Source organism: Bufo gargarizans, chromosome 6 (genome assembly GCF_014858855.1).
Source record: "Bufo gargarizans isolate SCDJY-AF-19 chromosome 6, ASM1485885v1, whole genome shotgun sequence".
Taxonomy (NCBI): domain Eukaryota; kingdom Metazoa; phylum Chordata; class Amphibia; order Anura; family Bufonidae; genus Bufo; species Bufo gargarizans.
In genome coordinates, this window is record NC_058085.1 from 376,900,901 (window position 1) to 376,920,615 (window position 19,715).

The 19,715-nt window shown below is 48.6% G+C and overlaps 1 protein-coding gene across 1 annotated transcript in view; it reads right to left on the reverse strand.

Annotated features, from left to right (window-relative positions):
• The window catches only part of LOC122942251 (pancreatic triacylglycerol lipase-like), a 38,087-nt gene that overhangs the window by 573 nt on the left and 17,799 nt on the right, over positions 1 to 19,715 (reverse strand). Inside the window, exons 7-10 of the mRNA XM_044299754.1 lie at positions 18,882 to 19,001; positions 15,366 to 15,494; positions 1,433 to 1,551; positions 1,051 to 1,177 (exon numbers count right to left, since the gene is read on the reverse strand). Of these exons, the coding sequence (XP_044155689.1) occupies positions 1,051 to 1,177; positions 1,433 to 1,551; positions 15,366 to 15,494; positions 18,882 to 19,001 (495 nt within the window). The remainder of the gene's footprint in view (positions 1 to 1,050; positions 1,178 to 1,432; positions 1,552 to 15,365; positions 15,495 to 18,881; positions 19,002 to 19,715) is intronic.

The following is a 19,715-nucleotide window of genomic DNA, read 5'->3' on the forward strand; positions in this document are numbered from 1 at the left end:
GGTCCTGGAAAAAAATCGGACAGCACAATGTGTGCTGTCCGTTTCGTTGTTCCGTTCCGCATGTCCGTTTAAATATAAAACATGTCCTATTCTTGTCCGCAAAATTCGGATCCTGGTACAATACAAAGTCAATGGATCCGCAAAAAACGGAAGACATTCGGACGTCATTCCGTATGTCATCCGTTTTATGCGGAATCCGTTCCTGGAAACACATAACAAATTATTATTTTATTTTTTTTTTCAATTTTTTTTTTCAAAGAAATCCAAACAACTTTATTTGATTATTGAACTTTATACATGTTTCCGTTTTTTGCGGATCCGCAAAAAACGGATGACATACGGAAACATTTTCAGGAACAACGGATCCGCAAAAAACGGACCGAAAATCGGGATATAGAAAAATACTGACGTGTGAATGTAGCCTTATGCTGAGCCTTCCACTGGCCCCTAGGGAAACAGGTTAATCATCCAGTGGGGCTCGGAGCCAGAAGTGGCCCCCGGACACCAACCTCTAACTACTAGGGTGGATGATTTACAATGTGGTCAATTTATTATTGTATAGAAACTGCAATTGTGAACTGTGGAGGACACTGTTAGGGGGGATCTGTGAGGACACGGTTAAGGGGGGATCTGTGGATGACACTGGTTATGGGGGATCTGTGGAGGACACTGTTATGGGGGATCTGTGGAGGACACTGTTATGGGGGATCTGTGGAGGACACTGTTTATGGGGGGATCTGTGGAGGACACTGTTATGGGGGATCTGTGGAGGACACTGTTATGGGGGATCTGTGGAGGACACGTTATGGGGGATCTGTGGAGGACACTGTTATGGGGGATCTGTGGAGGACACTGTTATGGGGGATCTGTGGAGGACACTGTTATGGGGGATCTGTGGAGGACACTGTTATGGGGGATCTGTGGAGGACACTGTTATGGGGGATCTGTGTTGTTCTGGTGTTTTGTCATGTTGTAGGTCACAGTGAATGCCTAAGGTTAGAAATATTCATAATTAACCCATGAAGTGCTGGACAGGATGTAATGACTCACGGGAGAAGCTCTTCCTATCTCCTGTGTTCAGGTAAAATGTCTGAGTGTTGGATGTAATTCCTCTGTATTGATCGGGCGTAGTGTCCCATCCATGGCAGCCACCGCTGGGGCACGGGAATCCTGCACCCTGAGGAAATGAAGACACGGCAGTAAATTTACTGAAGAGCCCCCCCCCCCTCGTAGTACTGAGGAGCCCCCCCCCTCGTGTGTACTGAGGAGCCCCCCTCGTGTGTACTGAGGAGCCCCCCTCGTGTGTACTGAGGAGTCTGGAGCTGGTGACAACCAATCAGCAGCAGATATGGATTTTCCCTGTGAAGACCCCATAAGATACGACCACTGAGGAGGTGGACGTTGATGATTTCTCTGTTTTTTTGTCACTTACTCCCAAAAATTCATCGTAGGAAGAGCTGGGGAATCCAATAAAGCCGTCGGGGCTGCGGATGCTCTCGGTGTAGTACTGGTAGCTCCTCATGTGATTGCAGCAGACGAGTTCATTGATTACTAAAATATGGGTGAAAATAATCAACATCAGCCGACCGCAGGCGTTCTCCACACAGATTTCATGACGCCCCATATCATGCACGTATTCACACGTCCTCCATGTCATCCCACAAGTTTCTAGGATTTTTTATCATATCCAGGGACGTTGCTAGGGTCTCAAAAGACCTGGGGCCCGAGCCCCAATGCATGTAGCCCAGTTCTCCAAGTCGCCCCCCCCCCCCCCCCCACACACTGCACTTTCCTGTACTCGCTATACAGTAGCACATACAGCACCTCTCACATCCAGCGCCTCCAGGTGACGCCTCCTCCGATGTAGATCATCATCTTCTCTCAGCCGCTTCTCGTCTCTGCAGAGTGTGACACATGGACATCTTAGCTTCCTCACATTTCTATCATCCCTCAATCTGGAGCCCCCCTCAAGTTTTATCCTGCTGCTCAATGGACCCCCCAATACCATCCTAAAGAAATATCATTGCCCCCAATAATAATACAGCCTCCTACAGTGTCCCCTGTTACAAAACTGTTAGTTACCCTGTTAGTCTGAATGGATGAAGCACATGGTGAGAACAATGGATGGCGGCCATTTTAGCTCACAGACACTGTTCTGACTTTCCCACACGGTGCCATCTCGCCGGTATTTGGTGCACAGAGACATCATTCAGTAGTTTGAAACTACCAAACAGGGGACACATTTATTAGTGACTATTTTCTGTATAACGTGTATATTTTCGGTGTAACTGGCATAAAACTGTATCTTCCAGACTACTGAATGGATCTGGGTGAATTTCGGACATGTGGTTCACCCAGATCCCCCAGTTCCGAGGATATACTTGTTATGGGGTTATTGCATGTTTTGGGGTTCCTGTGATATGTTTTATAAAACTGTATTTCTCTGCCTGTGATAATTATATTCGCCATTGTGTTCAGTAATCTTATCACAGACAGAGGGGAGGATTTTGCGTGGGTGTGTCTGTGTTTATTGTACGGATTGATTGGTTGTATTTCAAACCCCTGTGGGCAGTGCTATGTTTGTGGATTGTAAATAAAAGAGTCTGTATGCCCCAGGGCAGTCAGTCCTAGTTTGACCTTCAAATCGCAGCCTCGCCTCGTTTTGTGGGGGAAAGATTATCCTAGCTGTAAAATAGCTAGTGGGATTGTTCTACCTTTACAGGATCCTTCTGGATATCGAGACGAAGCGGCTCCTCTCTCTCTCCCTAAACAGAGATCCAGACTATCCAAGCTGTCCAGCTTCCAGCTAGCCTGGGAGTAACCGTAACATTTGGATGGCAGCGGTGGGATTGTCCTGGATTTCCTAGGAGAAGTACTTAACGGATGGAGAGCGCTTACGAAAAATTGAAACGTGCGACCCTAAAGGATTTACTCGAAAGCAGAGGGGGGAACGCCAGCAACCGTCCGAGAAGGGAACTGATCGCAGAATTAACCGAATTGGATCAGGGCTTCACGATGGCAGAAACCCCGACCACGAGTGGTGACGAAAAGACCAGGATTGTTCGGGAGAGGCTCTCGCTATACGGGCCGAACCCACCTATGGAACTGGTGCAGCAGTTGATGGCAGAAGCGGACGAGGATATACGGAAGGCTCGAGCCCACGAACTCAGCCTAGTGACCGCACACCGCAATTCCGAAGCACCGCAGGTAATTGTTCCTGTCAAACGCCGGGAGGCCAAAGATACCCTATGCGGCTTTTAGACCCTTCCTAGAAAGCGAGACAGGAATCGATGAATATTTGGCGGACTTCGAAAGGCAATGTGCCCTGCACCAGATTCCCAACAGAGAGTGGCCCACGATATTGTCTGGGAAACTATCCGGGCGAGCTCTGGAAGCATTTCGGACTCTGGGCGCTGAGGAAGTGACACAGTATGCGCTGGTCAAAGAGACACTGTTGCGGCGGTACGCTGTAACTCCTGACACGTATCGCCGACAATTTCGTAGCACGAAAAAGAAGCCTAACAATACACATATGGAATGGGCGCACCGAATGCGGAGAGCGGCAAATCACTGGATGAGCGGAAGTAAAGCTGTGACTGGTGAGGAAATTTTACAATTATTTCTCTTAGAACATTTTATAACGGCATGGAGCAGCAGGGGAAGGAATGGCTGCGAGACAGACTACCTTCTACCTTAGAAGAAGCAGCCAAATTGGCCGATGAACATTACGACTCCCGTCTACACGAACCCACGAACTACCGAACCCCAGCACGGGTCGAACGACAAGATGTTTACCATACGTCGCCACGTACCGAATTCCGAGCCCCGGTGCCCGCTGGGCCCATACGGTACTCAGGACCACCGAATAACAACTCTGATCGTCCCAGACCGACCTGCTACCGATGCAATCAACCAGGGCACCGCATGGCTAGCTGCCCCCTTAATGCACACCAGACCCCCCCGGAATTATAATTACCCCTCTGGGTCATCTCGTCCTGCCCGGGCGCTCTGTGTTAACCAAGAGGCCCCTATGGAGGAATATTTGGGACCACTTCACGAAGCAGATCCTGTATATGCTGCTTCGGATAACTGCCAGCACCATCGGCAGAAAGTATGGCTCGAGGGGCAATCTACCGAGGGGTTAAGAGACACGGGGGCTACCATTACACTGGTCCAAAGCCATTTGGTGCCAGGGCACAAGCGATCAGGGCAGACTGTGGCCGTTAGAGTGGCGGGGGGGGATGTGTACAAAATTCTGACCGCTAAAGTACATCTTGATTGGGGAGCGGGAAAGGGGGTCGTGAACGTGGGCATAATGGATAATTTACCTGCCAAAGTACTACTGGGCAACGATTTGGGCCCCATGACTTCTGCCTATGCTCCAGTATACAACAACGAGGCGAACCCAGTGACTACGCGAGCCCAAGCCCGAACGGAGCGAGAACTCTCACCAGTGCGGGAGACACAGGTAAGACCTACCCCGACCTTGACTGACCCGTTAGGTCCCATACCCTGGGACACCCCAGATGCTTTCGAGACAGAGTCTAAGACTGACCCGACATTACAAAAGTACCGGGAACGAGCAGAGACCGGAGGGAGCGGGTCAGATAACGAAACCTTTTTATGGGAAAAGGGAAAGCTATATCGCTTGACGGAGAAAAGGGGGCAGCATAGGCGACAGCTGGTAGTGCCCCACAAATACCGTCGAGAAATACTCAAGATAGGACACGACATTCCCTTGGCAGGCCACCTAGCTGTAACCCGCACACTACACCGCATTACTCACACGTTCTTTTGGCCAGGGGTACACGCTGATGTTAGGACTTATTGTAATACCTGCGATGTGTGTCAACGAGTAGGGAGGAGAGGCGATCACCCTAAAGCTCATCTAGTAAATATGCCCATTGTGGAGGAACCCTTCAGCAGGGTTGCTATTGACCTAGTGGGACCGCTGGCTACCCCTAGTCCCTCCGGTAAGCGCTACATTCTTACCGTAGTGGACTACGCTACCAGGTACCCTGAAGCTGTCGCCCTATCCAACATCCAAGCGGATACGGTAGCGAATGCGCTGGTGCAGGTGTTCTCCCGGGTAGGATTTCCAAAAGAAATCCTGTCCAACCGAGGCACCCAATTTACTGCCGAATTGACTCAGCAACTCTGGCAGGTTTGCAAAATTAAGTCCCTCCTGAGCTCTCCATACCACCCCCAGACGAACGGACTTTGTGAGAGGTTCAATGGGACCCTCAAACAAATGCTCAAGACGTTTACTCAGGAATACCGAGACTGGGAGCGTTTTCTGCCGCACCTCCTATTTGCTTATCGGGAGGTGCCCCAGGAAACGACCAGGTTCTCTCCCTTCGAGTTGCTCTACGGAAGAAAGGTACGGGGACCCCTAAACCTGATTCGGGAGCACTGGGAGGGAGAGATGGAGACTGACGGTGTCCCCATTGTGCCGTACGTGCTGGAACTCAGGGACCGAATGGAGCAATTAGCCAAATCAGTGCAGGCTAACCTCCAATCGGCCCAGAGAAGACAGAAGGTATGGTACGATCGGGGGGCCCGAAAGAGAATCTTTACCATAGGGCAAAAGGTGTTAGTGCTTATGCCAGTTAAGACAGACAAATTGCAGGCGTCCTGGCAGGGCCCCTACCAGATAGTGGAGAAAAGGGGAGACACCACTTACGTAATAGCTAGCTGCCATGACAGCAATCTTAGAAAGACATTCCATGTGAACATGCTCAAGGAATATCTTGAGCGGCCGGAGAACGTGACGGCCATATGCTGTCCCCCCTCAGGAAGACCCCGACAGTCTACCCATTCCAGATCTGTTAGAAAAGAGTCCCCACGCAGATATAGTAGCTCAGGTCAAGATATGGGACCGACTTAGCCCCACTGAAAGGGAGCAGCTTAATCAACTCCTGCAGTCCAAAAGCCCCACCTTCTCCCAGAAGCCAGGGTACATTACCTTAACCACCCACCAGGTAGATACCCCGGGACAAGCTCCTTTACGCCAGGCTCCTTACCGAATCCCCGAGGCAGTTAGGACAGGGATGAAGAAGGAGATCGATGAGATGCTCCAACTCAGGGTAATTGAGCCCTCCGATAGTCCCTGGGCTTCCCCAGTGGTCCTGGTGCCCAAGAAAGATGGTACAACCCGGTTTTGCGTAGACTATCGGAGGCTTAATGAAAAGACAGTGACGGACGCTTACCCTATGCCCAGGGTAGACGAGCTACTCGATCGTTTAGCCAGGGGAAATTATCTGACCACCATTGACCTCTGCAAGGGTTACTGGCAGATCCCCCTGGCCCAGGAGGCTGTCCCCAAGTCGGCATTCGTCACCCCGTTCGGCTTATATCATTTTAAGGTAATGCCGTTTGGGATGAAGAATGCCCCAGCTACATTCCAGCGCTTGGTCGATAGGCTCCTGGATGGCTTCCAGAGTTTTGCTTGCGCATACCTGGATGACATAGCGATCCACAGTGAGTCCTGGGAGGACCACTTAGCTCACATAGGAATGGTTTTGGATCAGATCCGGGCTGCTGGCCTGACTCTGAAGCCAGAAAAATGCCACTTTGGGATGGCCGAGGTACAGTACCTGGGTCACCGGGTGGGGTGTGGGAAACAGCGACCAGAACCGGCCAAGATAGAAGCTGTCGCCAATTGGCCCACCCCCACCACTAAGACTCAGGTCCTAGCATTCCTGGGCACAGCAGGGTACTACAGACGGTTTGTACCAGACTACAGCACACTTGCCAAACCCCTGACTGACCTGACCAAGAAAAACTTACCTCGACAGGTCCTGTGGTCTCCCCACTGTGAAACGGCTTTCCAAGCTCTCAAAAATGCTCTTGTTAACGCTCCTGTCTTGGCGGCCCCAGCCCTTAACAAGCGTTTTATCGTCCATACAGACGCTTCCATGTTCGGGCTGGGAGCTGTCCTCAGCCAAGTAGGCGAAGACTGAGGGGAGCACCCAGTTGTCTACATCAGCCATAAGCTCCTGCCACGCGAAGTCAGCTATGCAGCGGTAGAAAAAGTGTTTGGCTTTGGTGTGGGCACTAAAGAAATTGACTCCCTATTTGTATGGACAAGAATTCACTCTGGTTACAGACCATAACCCGTTGGTGTGGCTAAACCGGGTCTCTGGGGATAACGGCAGACTTTTACGTTGGAGTTTATCGTTACAACCCTTCAACTTCACCATTACCTACAGACCTGGGAAACAGAATGGCAACGCCGACGGGTTGTCCAGACAAACAGACCTCAGCCCAGCATAACCAGCGGTCTGGACAGCCTTAGTCTGCCCCGAAAAGGGGTCAGACAGTGTCTGCCAGAGTGTTCCACAAAAAGGGAGCACTGTTACAAAACTGTTAGTTACCCTGTTAGTCTGAATGGATGAAGCACATGGTGAGAACAATGGATGGCGGCCATTTTAGCTCACAGACACTGTTCTGACTTTCCCACACTGTGCCATCTTGCCGGTATTTGGTGCACAGAGACATCATTCAGTAGTTTGAAACTACCAAACAGGGGACACATTTATTAGTGACTATTTTCTGTATAACGTGTATATTTTCGGTGTAACTGGCATAAAACTGTATCTTCCAAACTACTGAACGGATCTGGGTGAATTTCGGATATGTGGTTCACCCAGATCCCCCGGTTCCGAGGATATACTTGTTATGGGGTTATTGCATGTTTTGGGGTTCCTGTGATATGTTTTATAAAACTGTATTTCTCTGCCTGTGATAATTATATTCGCCATTGTGTTCAGTAATCTTATCACAGACAGAGGAGGATTTTGAGTGGGTGTGTCTGTGTTTATTGTACGGATTGATTGGTTGTATTTCAAACCCCTGTGGGCAGTGCTATGTTTGTGGATTGTAAATAAAAGAGTCTGTATGCCCCAGGGCAGTCAGTCCTAGTTTGACCTTCAAATCGCAGCCTCGCCTCGTTTTGTGGGGGAAAGATTATCCTAGCTGTAAAATAGCTAGTGGGATTGTTCTACCTTTACAGGATCCTTCTGGATATCGAGACGAAGCGGCTCCTCTCTCTCTCTCCCTAAACAGAGATCCAGACTATCCAAGCGGTCCAGCTTCCAGCTAGCCTGGGAGTAACCGTAACACCCCCATTAGTAGAAGAGCCTCCAGTATTAATAATGCCCTCACAGACCCCCCCCCCCCCCCAGTAGTAATAAGGCCCCCATAGTGCTCTTAGTAGAAATAAGGCAGATCTATAAGACCCTCCTATAGAGCCCCCCATAGTAATAAGAACGCCTAATGTCCCCTGGATTTGCAGTGTCCCCTGTAGTTATATTCCTCCCTCCACTATACAGTCCTATGTAAATAACATCACTCCCCTCCCTTCACCCCCTCCAACATACAGTCCCATGTAAATAACATCACCTCCTCCCCAGCCACCTTCAACATACAGTCCCATGTAAATAACATCACCTCCTCCCCAGCCACCTTCAACATACAGTCCCATGTAAATAACATCACCTCCTCCCCAGCCACCTTCAACATACAGTCCCATGTAAACATCACCCCCTCAACATTCAGTTCCATGTAAATAACATCACTCCATCCCACAGCAGCCATGAACATACAGTCCCGTGTAAATAACATCCCCCTGCCCCAGCCCCCTCCAACATACACTCCCATGTAAATAACATAATCCCCTACCACAGTACAGTCCCATGTAAATAACATCACCCTGCCCCAGCCCCCTCCAACATACAGTCCTATGTAAATAACGTCACTCCCTCCTACAGCCACTATCAACATACAGTCCTATGTAAATAACATGACCCCCTCCCCAGCCACCTGCAACACAGTTCCATGTAAATATCTTCCCCCCCCTTCAGCCCTAACATACAGTCCCAGTTAAATAACTACACTCCCCACATTGCTCTGCCTCTCTCTTCACTTACCTCTCCTTGTATACAGACATCACCACAGCTTCTTCTCCTCTTCACTGCCGTCCTCTCCTTTACTGATCACATGATGGTGACATCATTGCAGGTCCTTCTCAACCACTGACAGTTTTACTGGTCACATGACCTGTGATGTTACCACAGGTCCTTTAGATCTTCCACCGCATTAGATTCAATTGCATTGCCATCTTGTGGATGGCAATACAGTTGTATCTATCTGGCAGGCAGGACATTCGGGGCCCAGGACAAAACATCAGGGGCCCAGGCCCGAAAAGTTTTAACCTAGCAACGCCCTGATTACATATTAGATTTCTGCCCGTATTACACTTAACTCAAAATCAACATTTCACTCTTTGACTCACAGATCAACTTGCATCTCATCCTACACCCCATGTCACCCTACATCTCATATGAGACACCTTGTCACCCTTCATCCTACACCTTACATGTCACTCTGCATCCCATCTTATACCCCATGTCACCCTACATTCTGTCCTACACCCCACATCACCCTACATTCTATCCTACACCTCACGTCACCCCACATTCTGTCCTACACCCTACATTCTATCCTACACCTCACATCACTGTAAATTCTGTCCTACACCTCACATCACCCGACATTCTGTCCTACACCCCATGTCACCCTGCATTCTGTCCTACACCCCATGTCACCCTGCATTCTGTCCTACACCCCACATTCTGTCCTACACCTCACATCACTCTACATTCTGTCCTACACCCCACATTCTGTCCTACACCCCACATCACCCTACATTCTGTCCTACACCCCACATCACCCTACATTCTATCCTACACCCCACGTCATCCTACATTCTATCCTACACCCCATGTGCTGTTCTTTTCAAATTGAATTCCTGCACTGTATTATTATATCTTCTTTCACTATGTTGTTACCAACGTATTGTTCTCTGCTGCCATCTGCTGGCCGGAATTCGTATGCCGCACACCTTGTTCCTTGTCTATAAAGTTTTTCTTGTTGGCCGCAAAAGTAAGACTACTTGAGCAAGCATTGAGCCAAGGCTTTGATTCAGTCTGTTTACCACCAGAGGAGATAGACGATCCAGTTGATCGCACCAGCAACTATGTACTGAAACAGTTATCTGCACCACCCCCAGTGTGCAGTACTGTCCAAGCCAATAACACTGAAACCTCCAAGCCAGCTCTACCCACAGTGCCAGTGACACCCACAGCACCCGAGCAATCCAATAACAGTCGCCCAGATGCGCCCTCTCAAGGACAGCTATTACAGCAAGATGGCTGCCAGGTGTTTCCTGGCTTACCTCCACAGCTCAAGCAGCAGTCATCAGAATCTACAGAGGCTAGACCACAGCTCAACCCTGCAGCAACATCATTCTACCTGGAAGCATCTCACCCTTTCACGCCATGCAGCCCATACGCCCCAGGGGCATCACAAGTTGTCATGGCAACAAGCAGTGAGAGATCAGATATGTCTGAGTTTGCCAGGTTTATGGTGAGCAGAGAGCTAATTAACACCAGTCTCTCAAAATTTGATGACCGTGCAGAGAGCTACAGAGCCTGGAAGGCAACCTTCAAAGCCGCCATCGCCAACCTCAACCTAACCGCAGAGCAGGAGCTCGACCTCTTGATCAACTGGCTGGGCCCAGGCTCCACAAATCGCATCAAGAGCCTTAGAACTGTCTATGTAGGACAAGCAGAAGCAGGTCTCGCTGCAGCCTGGCAGAGACTCGAACGCACCTTTGGCAGTGCAGAAGCAATAGAGAAGGCACTATTCAGGAGACTGCAGAACGTTCCCAAGATCAGTCTCAAGGATGTCCACAAGCTTCAGGATTTAAGTGATTTGCTCATGGAACTGGAGCTCGCCAAAAGAGATCCTCGTCTGTCCGGGCTGTGCTACCTGGATACAGCCCATGGGGTGAACCAAATCGTCGTGAAGCTACCATGCAGCCTGCAAGAGAAGTGGGCGGCATCAGTCTCAAGGTACAAAAGAGTGCATGACGTCACTTTTCCCCATTTATTCATTTTTGTAGGTTCATCGACGAACAGTCCCAGATGAGGAATGACCCCAGCCTCGACTTCCTGGAGTTTAATACTACAGCTTCAGTGATGCCATCATCAAGGTATGAAAGTATTGTGCATAAACACAGAGACTTTAAGAGGAGCGTGAATGTTAGGAAGACTAACCTACCATCATCTGCAGTACCCACTGGTAAACAGTACACTACCTCATCAGGAGACAAGGCCTTCAATCGTGAATGTCCCATTCATAAAAAAACACACTCGCTGAACAAATGCAGAGGATTTAGATCCAAAACCATACAGGAGCGCAAGAAAGTCCTCACCGAGCTTGGGGTATGTTTCAGGTGCTGCGCTTCATTGGAGCACATGGCTAAGGACTGTAAATCCATTATTAAGTGTGAGGAGTGTCATAGTGAAAGACACGCCTCAGCTATGCACCCAACTCCACTCACAAGGGATTCACCGGCTGCTGTCACCACCAGTCCCACTCCAAGTCATGGCGGGGAGCCCCAAAATAACGCCAACACAGCCACTGCTGTTTCCTGCTAATGCTTGGATGTATGTGGGGAGGGCCAGAGTGAGAAATGTTGTGCCCGCATATGTCTAATCAAGGTCTACCCGGAGGGGCTACCAGAAAAGGCAGTAAAAATGTATGCCATCATTGACGACCAAAGTAACCGCTCCCTAGCAGGACCTAAATTCTTTGAAGCCTTTGGAATAAAGGGACCGTCAGAACCCTACATCTTAAACACCTGCTCGGGTCGCATAGAGACTAGCGGCAGGAGGGCACAAGGATTCGTCGCTTGTTCCGTCAGTGGGAATACAGAAATACCTCTACCGACGCTGATCGAATGCGATCAAATACCCAACCATAGGGATGAAATTCCTACCCCGGAAGCTGCATTTCACCAACCACACCTAAGGCACCTAGCCAACGTTATCCCACCTATGGACAACAACGCCGAGATTCTACTCCTGCTTGGCAGAGACAATCTAAGGGTACACGAGGTGCGTCAACAGTGTAATGGTCCCGACTATGCACCATACGCCCAGAGACTGGACTTGGGATGGGTAGTCATAGGAAATGTATGCTTGGATCAACCAAGAGTCCACTCTTTCAAAACGTACGTGCGTGGAGATGGACGCACAACTTGCATTAAGCCTTGCCCTCATCACTACGAGGTGAAAGAGAAGCCTCCAGACCTTATACAACCACCTGACGACATTCCTCCCTTCTTTGCCGACAACTTGGGAAGATTAGTCTTTCACACAAGCAAGGACGATGATAAAGTAGCTTTGTCAGTAGAAGACAGAGAATTTATCAAGATAATGGACAATGAGTTCCTTAAAGACGAAACCAATCACTGGGTTTCTCCATTACCCTTCCGAGCTACCAGGGTGAGACTCCCGAACAATAGGGAACAAGCTCTGTCTAGATTTAACTCTCTTCAGCGTACCATGAACAGTAAGCCTGAGATGAGAGAACACATTTTTGCCTTTATCGACAAAATATTCCGCAACAACCATGCAGAACCAGCTCCGCCCTTAGGGAAGAACGACGAGTGCTGGTACTTGCCTTCTTTTGGAGTGTATCACCCACGGAAACCCAATCAAATTAGGGTTGTTTTTGAATCAAGCGCCAAACATCAAGGTGTATCTCTTAATGATGTCCTTCTCACAGGTCCTAATCTGACGAATAACCTAGTTTGAGTGCTGATGAGGTTCAGAAAGGAGCTCGTTGCCATCACCGCCGACATTGAACAGATGTTCCACTGTGTCGTAGTCAGAGAGGACCACCGGAATTTCCTCAGGTTTCTGTGGTAAAAGAATAATGACACCAACGCAGAGATGGCAGAATATCGAATGAGGGTACACGTATTTGGAAACAGCCCTTCACCTGCCGTGGCAACTTACGGCCTTCGGCGCACTGCAATAGAGGGAGAATCCGAGTACGGTAAAGACGCCAGAGACTTTGTAGAAAAGGACTTCTACGTAGACGATGGACTCAAATCACTACCGACTGAAGAAGCGGCCATCGATCTGCTCAAAAGGACTCAAAGTATGTTGTACCAAGCTAAACTTAGACTACACAAAATTGCCTCAGACAGCCTGGCCGTTATGAGGGCCTTCAAATCAGGTGATCATGCACCAGGATTCAAGGACATTAACTTGGGACTGGACAGTCCACCTGTGCAGAGGAGCTTGGGCCTCAGATGGGATCTCTCTGCTGACTCCTTCGGTTTTCAGATAAGTTGCGCAGACAAGCCATTTACAAAACGAGGTGTCCTATCGGTGGTAAACAGCCTATTTGATCCGCTGGGATTTGTAGCGCCCATCACCATACAAGGTAAATCTCTACTGAGACAGTTTTCTGAAACAGTCAAGGATTGGGATACCCCACTTCCCTCTGAGAAAGAGCAAAAATGGGAAGCCTGGAAGCGATCCTTGTTTGCCTTGGATGAGATCCACATCCCGAGATGCTATGTTAAAACCTCACTTTCCTCTAGCATAAAAGAACTCCATGTGTTCTCAGACGCCTCCACGGAGGCCATCGCAGCGGTTGCCTATCTGAAGGTGACAGAACCCAACAACCAAAATCACGTTGGATTCGTCTTTGGTAAGGCTAAGTTAGCCCCTAAGCCTGATCATACTATTCCCAGACTGGAACTTTGTGGGACTGTGTTGGCAGTGGAGATTGCGGATTTCATACAACAAGAACTGGGTGTCGACATAGCTGAAGTCCAGTATTACACCGACAGTAAGGTCGTTTTGGGTTACATCCACAATCGGACCAAGCGATTTTATCTTACATCTCACGTGTCACCCTACATCTCACCCTTCACCCCTCATGTCATCCTACATCTTGTCCCACACCCCACATGTCATCCTACATCTGACCCCCACATGTCATCCTACATCTGACCCCCACATGTCATCCTACATCTGACCCCCACATGTCATCCTACATCTGACCCCCACATGTCATCCTACATCTGACCCCCACATGTCATCCTACATCTGACCCCCACATGTCATCCTACATCTGACCCCCACATGTAATCCTACATCTGACCCCCACATGTAATCCTACATCTGACCCCCACATGTCATCCTACATCTGACCCCCACATGTCATCCTACATCTGACCCCCACATGTCATCCTACATCTGACCCCACATGTCACCCTACATCCGACCCCACATGTCACCCTACATCTTACCCTTCAACCCACATGTCACCCTACATCTCGTCCTACACCCCACATGTCACCCTACATCTCGTCCTACACCCCACATGTCACCCTACATCTCGTCCTACACCCCACATGTCACCCTACATCTCGTCCTACACCCCACATGTCACCCTACATCTCGTCCTACACCCCACATGTCACCCTACATCTCGTCCTACACCCCACATGTCACCCTACATCTCGTCCTACACCCCACATGTCACCCTACATCTCGTCCTACACCCCACATGTCACCCTACATCTCGTCCTACACCCCACATGTCACCCTACATCTCGTCCTACACCCCACATGTCACCCTACATCTCGTCCTACACCCCACATGTCACCCTACATCTCGTCCTACACCCCACATGTCACCCTACATCTCGTCCTACACCCCACATGTCACCCTACATCTCGTCCTACACCCCCACATGTCACCCTACATCTCGTCCTACACCCCACATGTCACCCTACATCTCGTCCTACACCCCACATGTCACCCTACATCTCGTCCTACACCCCACATGTCACCCTACATCTCGTCCTACACCCCACATGTCACCCTACATCTCGTCCTACACCCCACATGTCACCCTACATCTCGTCCTACACCCCACATGTCACCCTACATCTCGTCCTACACCCCACATGTCACCCTACATCTCGTCCTACACCCCACATGTCACCCTACATCTCGTCCTACACCCCACATGTCACCCTACATCTCGTCCTACACCCCACATGTCACCCTACATCTCGTCCTACACCCCACATGTCACCCTACATCTCGTCCTACACCCCACATGTCACCCTACATCTCGTCCTACACCCCACATGTCACCCTACATCTCGTCCTACACCCCACATGTCACCCTACATCTCGTCCTACACCCCACATGTCAACCCTACATCTCGTCCTACACCCCACATGTCACCTACATCTCGTCCTACACCCCACATGTCACCCTACATCTCGTCCTACACCCCACATGTCACCCTACATCTCGTCCTACACCACAATCTCACCTACAATCTCGTCCTACACCCATATGTCACCCTACATCTCGTCCTACACCCCACATGTCACCCTACATCTCGTCCTACACCCCACATGTCACCCTACATGCCTTAAATTTTAGAGGACAATGAAGTGTGGATATTTTCTGCCATTACCGTGTGTGATGCCATCAATGTTCACATGGCTAATGACTTGATTCTTCTTACATCCTGGCATTTGTCTCCCTCCATTTGGAAAGAAATCCAGATGACCGACCGTCTGACTCATCCCATACCCACCGGTACCTGAGTGCAAAAATCAGCATATCACTCTCCACTCTAGTCCTCTGCTCCCAGTACACCATTAAGTGTGTGTGTGTGTTGGTGGTGAGCTCAGTAGAATCTTTTCTGCAAGAAATGTTCTTAAATTGCACATAATAATGATGTTGCCTCTGCCTGTGACCTGTTCCTCATCCTAATGGGTAAATTGCTAATGGTGTCAAGCAATGCCCCCAGATCCCAGATAAAACCAACACGTACACTGCATCCAGAAAGTCCTCACACCCTCTCACTTTCCCCACATTTTGTCCCCTCGCTCATTGTGCTATCAGTTCCCCCATCATTCTGTCCTCAGTCCCCAGAATGATAAAGTGAGGAGAAGGTGAGAAATCTTTACTGATTTACTGAGAAGGAGAAACTAACATTTGACATTGGAATAAGTCTTCAGCCCCTCTGGCAGTGATTCCAGCCTCCAGTCTTCTTGAGATGATGCCACGAGGTTTACACCTGGATTTGTGGATTTTCGTCATTTCTTGTCTGCAGATCCTCTCCTGCTCTGTCCGGTTGGATGGGGGCTGTCAGTGGACAGCCATTTTCAGGTCTCTCCAGAGATGTTCCATAGGGTTCAGGGCTCTGGTTGGGCCCCTCAAGGACATTCGCAGAGTCATCCTGGCTGTGTGCTTAGGACCATTGTCCTCCAGACATGATGCTGGCACCACCATGCTTCACTGTAGGGATGGTATTGGGCAGGTGATGAGCGGCGCCTGGTCTCCTCCAGACATGATGCTGCCACCACCACGCTTCACTGTAGGGATGGTATTGGGCAGGTGATGAGCGGCGACTGGTCTCCTCCAGACATGATGATGCCACCACCATGCTTCATTGTAGGGAATGCATCAGGCAAGTGATAAGCGGCGCCTGGTTTCCTACAGACATTACTGAGGAGAGGCTTCTTTCTCTGCCATAAAACTCAGATTGGTGGAGGCTGTAGTGATGGTCGACCTTCTGGAAGTTTCTCCCATCTGCACACAGATCTCTGGAGCTCGGCCAGAGTGATCATTGGGTTCTTGGTCTCCTCTCTTACCAAGGCCCTTCTCCCCCGATTACTTAGTTTGGCGGCGGCAGCTCTAGGACAAGTACTGGGTGATCTGTGCTCCTGGGAACTTTCAGGGCAGCAGAAAGGTTTTGTCCCCTTCTCCAGATCTGAGCCTCCACACAATCCTGTCTCTGAGCTCCACAGGCAGTTCTCTCCTCCTCATGGTTTGGTTTTTACTCTGATATGCATTGTCAGCTGTGAGATCTTATATAGACCAGTCTGTGTTTCAAATCATCTCCAAACACCTGACTGTACAACAGGTTACTCCAATCAAGGTGTAGAACATTGGAGAGATGATCAGGAGAAATGCAAGGCCACAGACCGAAATGCCAAGTTTCACAGCATAGAGATAGTTTTGTCCAGGCCAAATTTTTCCTTTTTCCATTTTAATTAATTTACAAAAAAATTGAAAATTCTTGGGGAAAACTGGATTCCCCCCCCCCCCCCGCAATATAAGAAAATGTGAAAAAAGTGAAAGGGTCTGAAGACTTTCCAAATGCATTGTAAATGCCTGACTGATGCCTCGACTGGCCTTCCATCTGCACAGCTCCCCAATAGATGTATGTGTAATGTGGTTCACATCGGACTGAAGTCTCTTGGGCCCACCAGAGGGAATTATTCTGTGGGCCCTCCCTCTGTCAATGTAGGAATGTAAAGGCTATGTACTCCTCTGGAGGCAATTTTGTTTATGATTGCATTTCACTAATTTTTGTCTAAAAATCATATTTTTAATTGGCCTTTATTAAAAATATTGATCCGTTCTGTCACAAATGGTTAACTGTTATTCTAACTGTGTGACTGGTGCTTTCACTTTCACATTGTGCCATAGACCTGTACTCTAAAGACTTAGGCTACATGCACACGACAAGTCTGTTTTAAGACCAATGGCCGTCTATGGGGTTATTCACACTGTAGGTCAGTAACAGACTGCCCCCATACAATTGAATGGGTCAATTTTTTATGTCTGTTTCTCAAAAAGGCATCAGTGAAATAAACGTCCGTTAAAAATGGCAGTTTTTAACAGACTTTTTTTCACTGTCGTGTGCATGTAGCCTAAGAAGTCATAGACACTCATCTAAGCCAAATTCTCATCAATAAGAGAAGGATTGAACTTTGATTAGTGCTTATAATGTCAGAGAGCAGAGATAAGGAGTCCATCTACTCCCTAGATGACGGAAAAGACAGACAATCCAGAGGCAGCTACTACAGTATCTCAGCATCTCAGCTCTGTACACAAAAAAGGATTTCAGATTCCAGAATAATAATAAAGACCAAATAAAAAATATGTATTTTAGCTCAAAATAAGTACAATGCAATAATAAGAAAAAAAAAATCTCAACAAAGTTGTCCATAGCCTTTAAAGGCCCTGTTTTATTAGTGTTTCATTATTGTCAGAGCATGGTCCCACCGGAGGATCAGTCCAACCCCGATGGTACAAGATCATTTTGTAGAGAAATCTGAGTCCTGGATGAAATTCAAGTATAGATTATTGAGAACAAATCAACCAAAAGCAGAATATTATTCTCCAGCCTCATCGTATTATCTGTGAATGCTGGGAAGAAACATCACATCAAGTATCCTGTACTGATCCTGAGTTACATCTTGTATCATACCCCAGAGCTGCACTCACTATTCTGCTGGTGCAGTCACTGTGTACATACATTACTTATCCTGTACTGATCCTGAGTTACATCCTGTATTATACTCCAGAGCTGCACTCACTATTCTGCTGGTGCAGTCACTGTGTACATACATTACTTATTCTGTACTGATCCTGAGTTACATCTTGTATCATACCCCAGAGCTGCACTCACTATTCTGCTGGTGCAGTCACTGTGTACATACATTACTTATTCTGTACTGATCCTGAGTTACATCCTTTATTATACCCCAGAGCTGCACTCACTATTCTGCTGGTGCAGTCACTGTGTACATACATTACTTACCCTGTACTGATCCTGAGTTACATCCTGTATTATACTCCAGAGCTGCACTCACTATTCTGCTGGTGCAGTCACTGTGTACATACATTACTCATCCTGTACTGATCCTAAGTTACATCCTGTATTATACTGCAGAGCTGCACTCACTATTCTGCTGGTGCAGTCACTGTGTACATACATTACTTATCCTGTACTGATCCTAAGTTACATCCTGTATTATACTCCAGAGCTGCACTCACTATTCTGCTGTAGGAATCCCTGTGTACATACATTACTTATCCTGTACTGGACATTACTCTGTACTGATCCTAATATACATATTATATATTTTACTCCAGAGCTGCGCTCATTATGAGTCTTTTTTTTTAATGGTACCTAGATTGAGTATAGTTGACGTTGTATCTGTGTGAATAGCATCCACAAGAATAGCATCAGAAGGATCCAGTCTGACCTCAGGTGGGGTGTTCTGAAAGTACGGCTCAGCAGGATCCAGCCCTGTGAGCAGGAAGGTAGACATTAGTGGGTCATTATAACATCTTTTGCATGTGTCATACATGAAGTCGCTATACACTCAGGAGGTGAGGCTCTCAATCACGGCCACTGATGATCATGTGCAATGGGCTGCCTTCGCCCAGGGTCCTCTATATCGCGTCCCAGGTTTAGTAGGAATGCTGAGTGGTGTAGTGCAGCCTAAATGTCTCTTATTGTGTGTGAAGGTGCTCCTACCTGGATACCGCTGGACCCCAGGCTTTAACTGCGAAGCAATAAATAGGGGGAATATTTGAGGGATAAAAGAATAACCTGAGTCCAAACCTTGAGATGAAGTTCAATGGCAGCTTTACTTCACATAAACTTTCTCCAGAACGGTTTACAGGCTTTGCCTTGGTTCCAGCAGGCTTTAGCATGAAACTGGCAGGCAAACTCCACTCTGCTACATCTGTTTCTCTTTGACTCTGCTGTACTGACAGGCTGGCTGCACCTCACTTTGTAGTCTGACTCTAGGTTCTGCCAGGGAACTTTCTTCCTGTCTCCTGAGGCTTCAAGCTTTGGCCTCCATGGCAGCAGAGCTTAGGGTGCTCTGGCTGGCGTGGGCTCGTCCAGCAGAGACATGCCCCTGCACACCCTTCCCCTATCTGGGGGTAAACTAGACTGGAACTAACTGGTCCCCACTAGTGCTTGTGCCGAACACATAGGGATGCTCTACCGAGC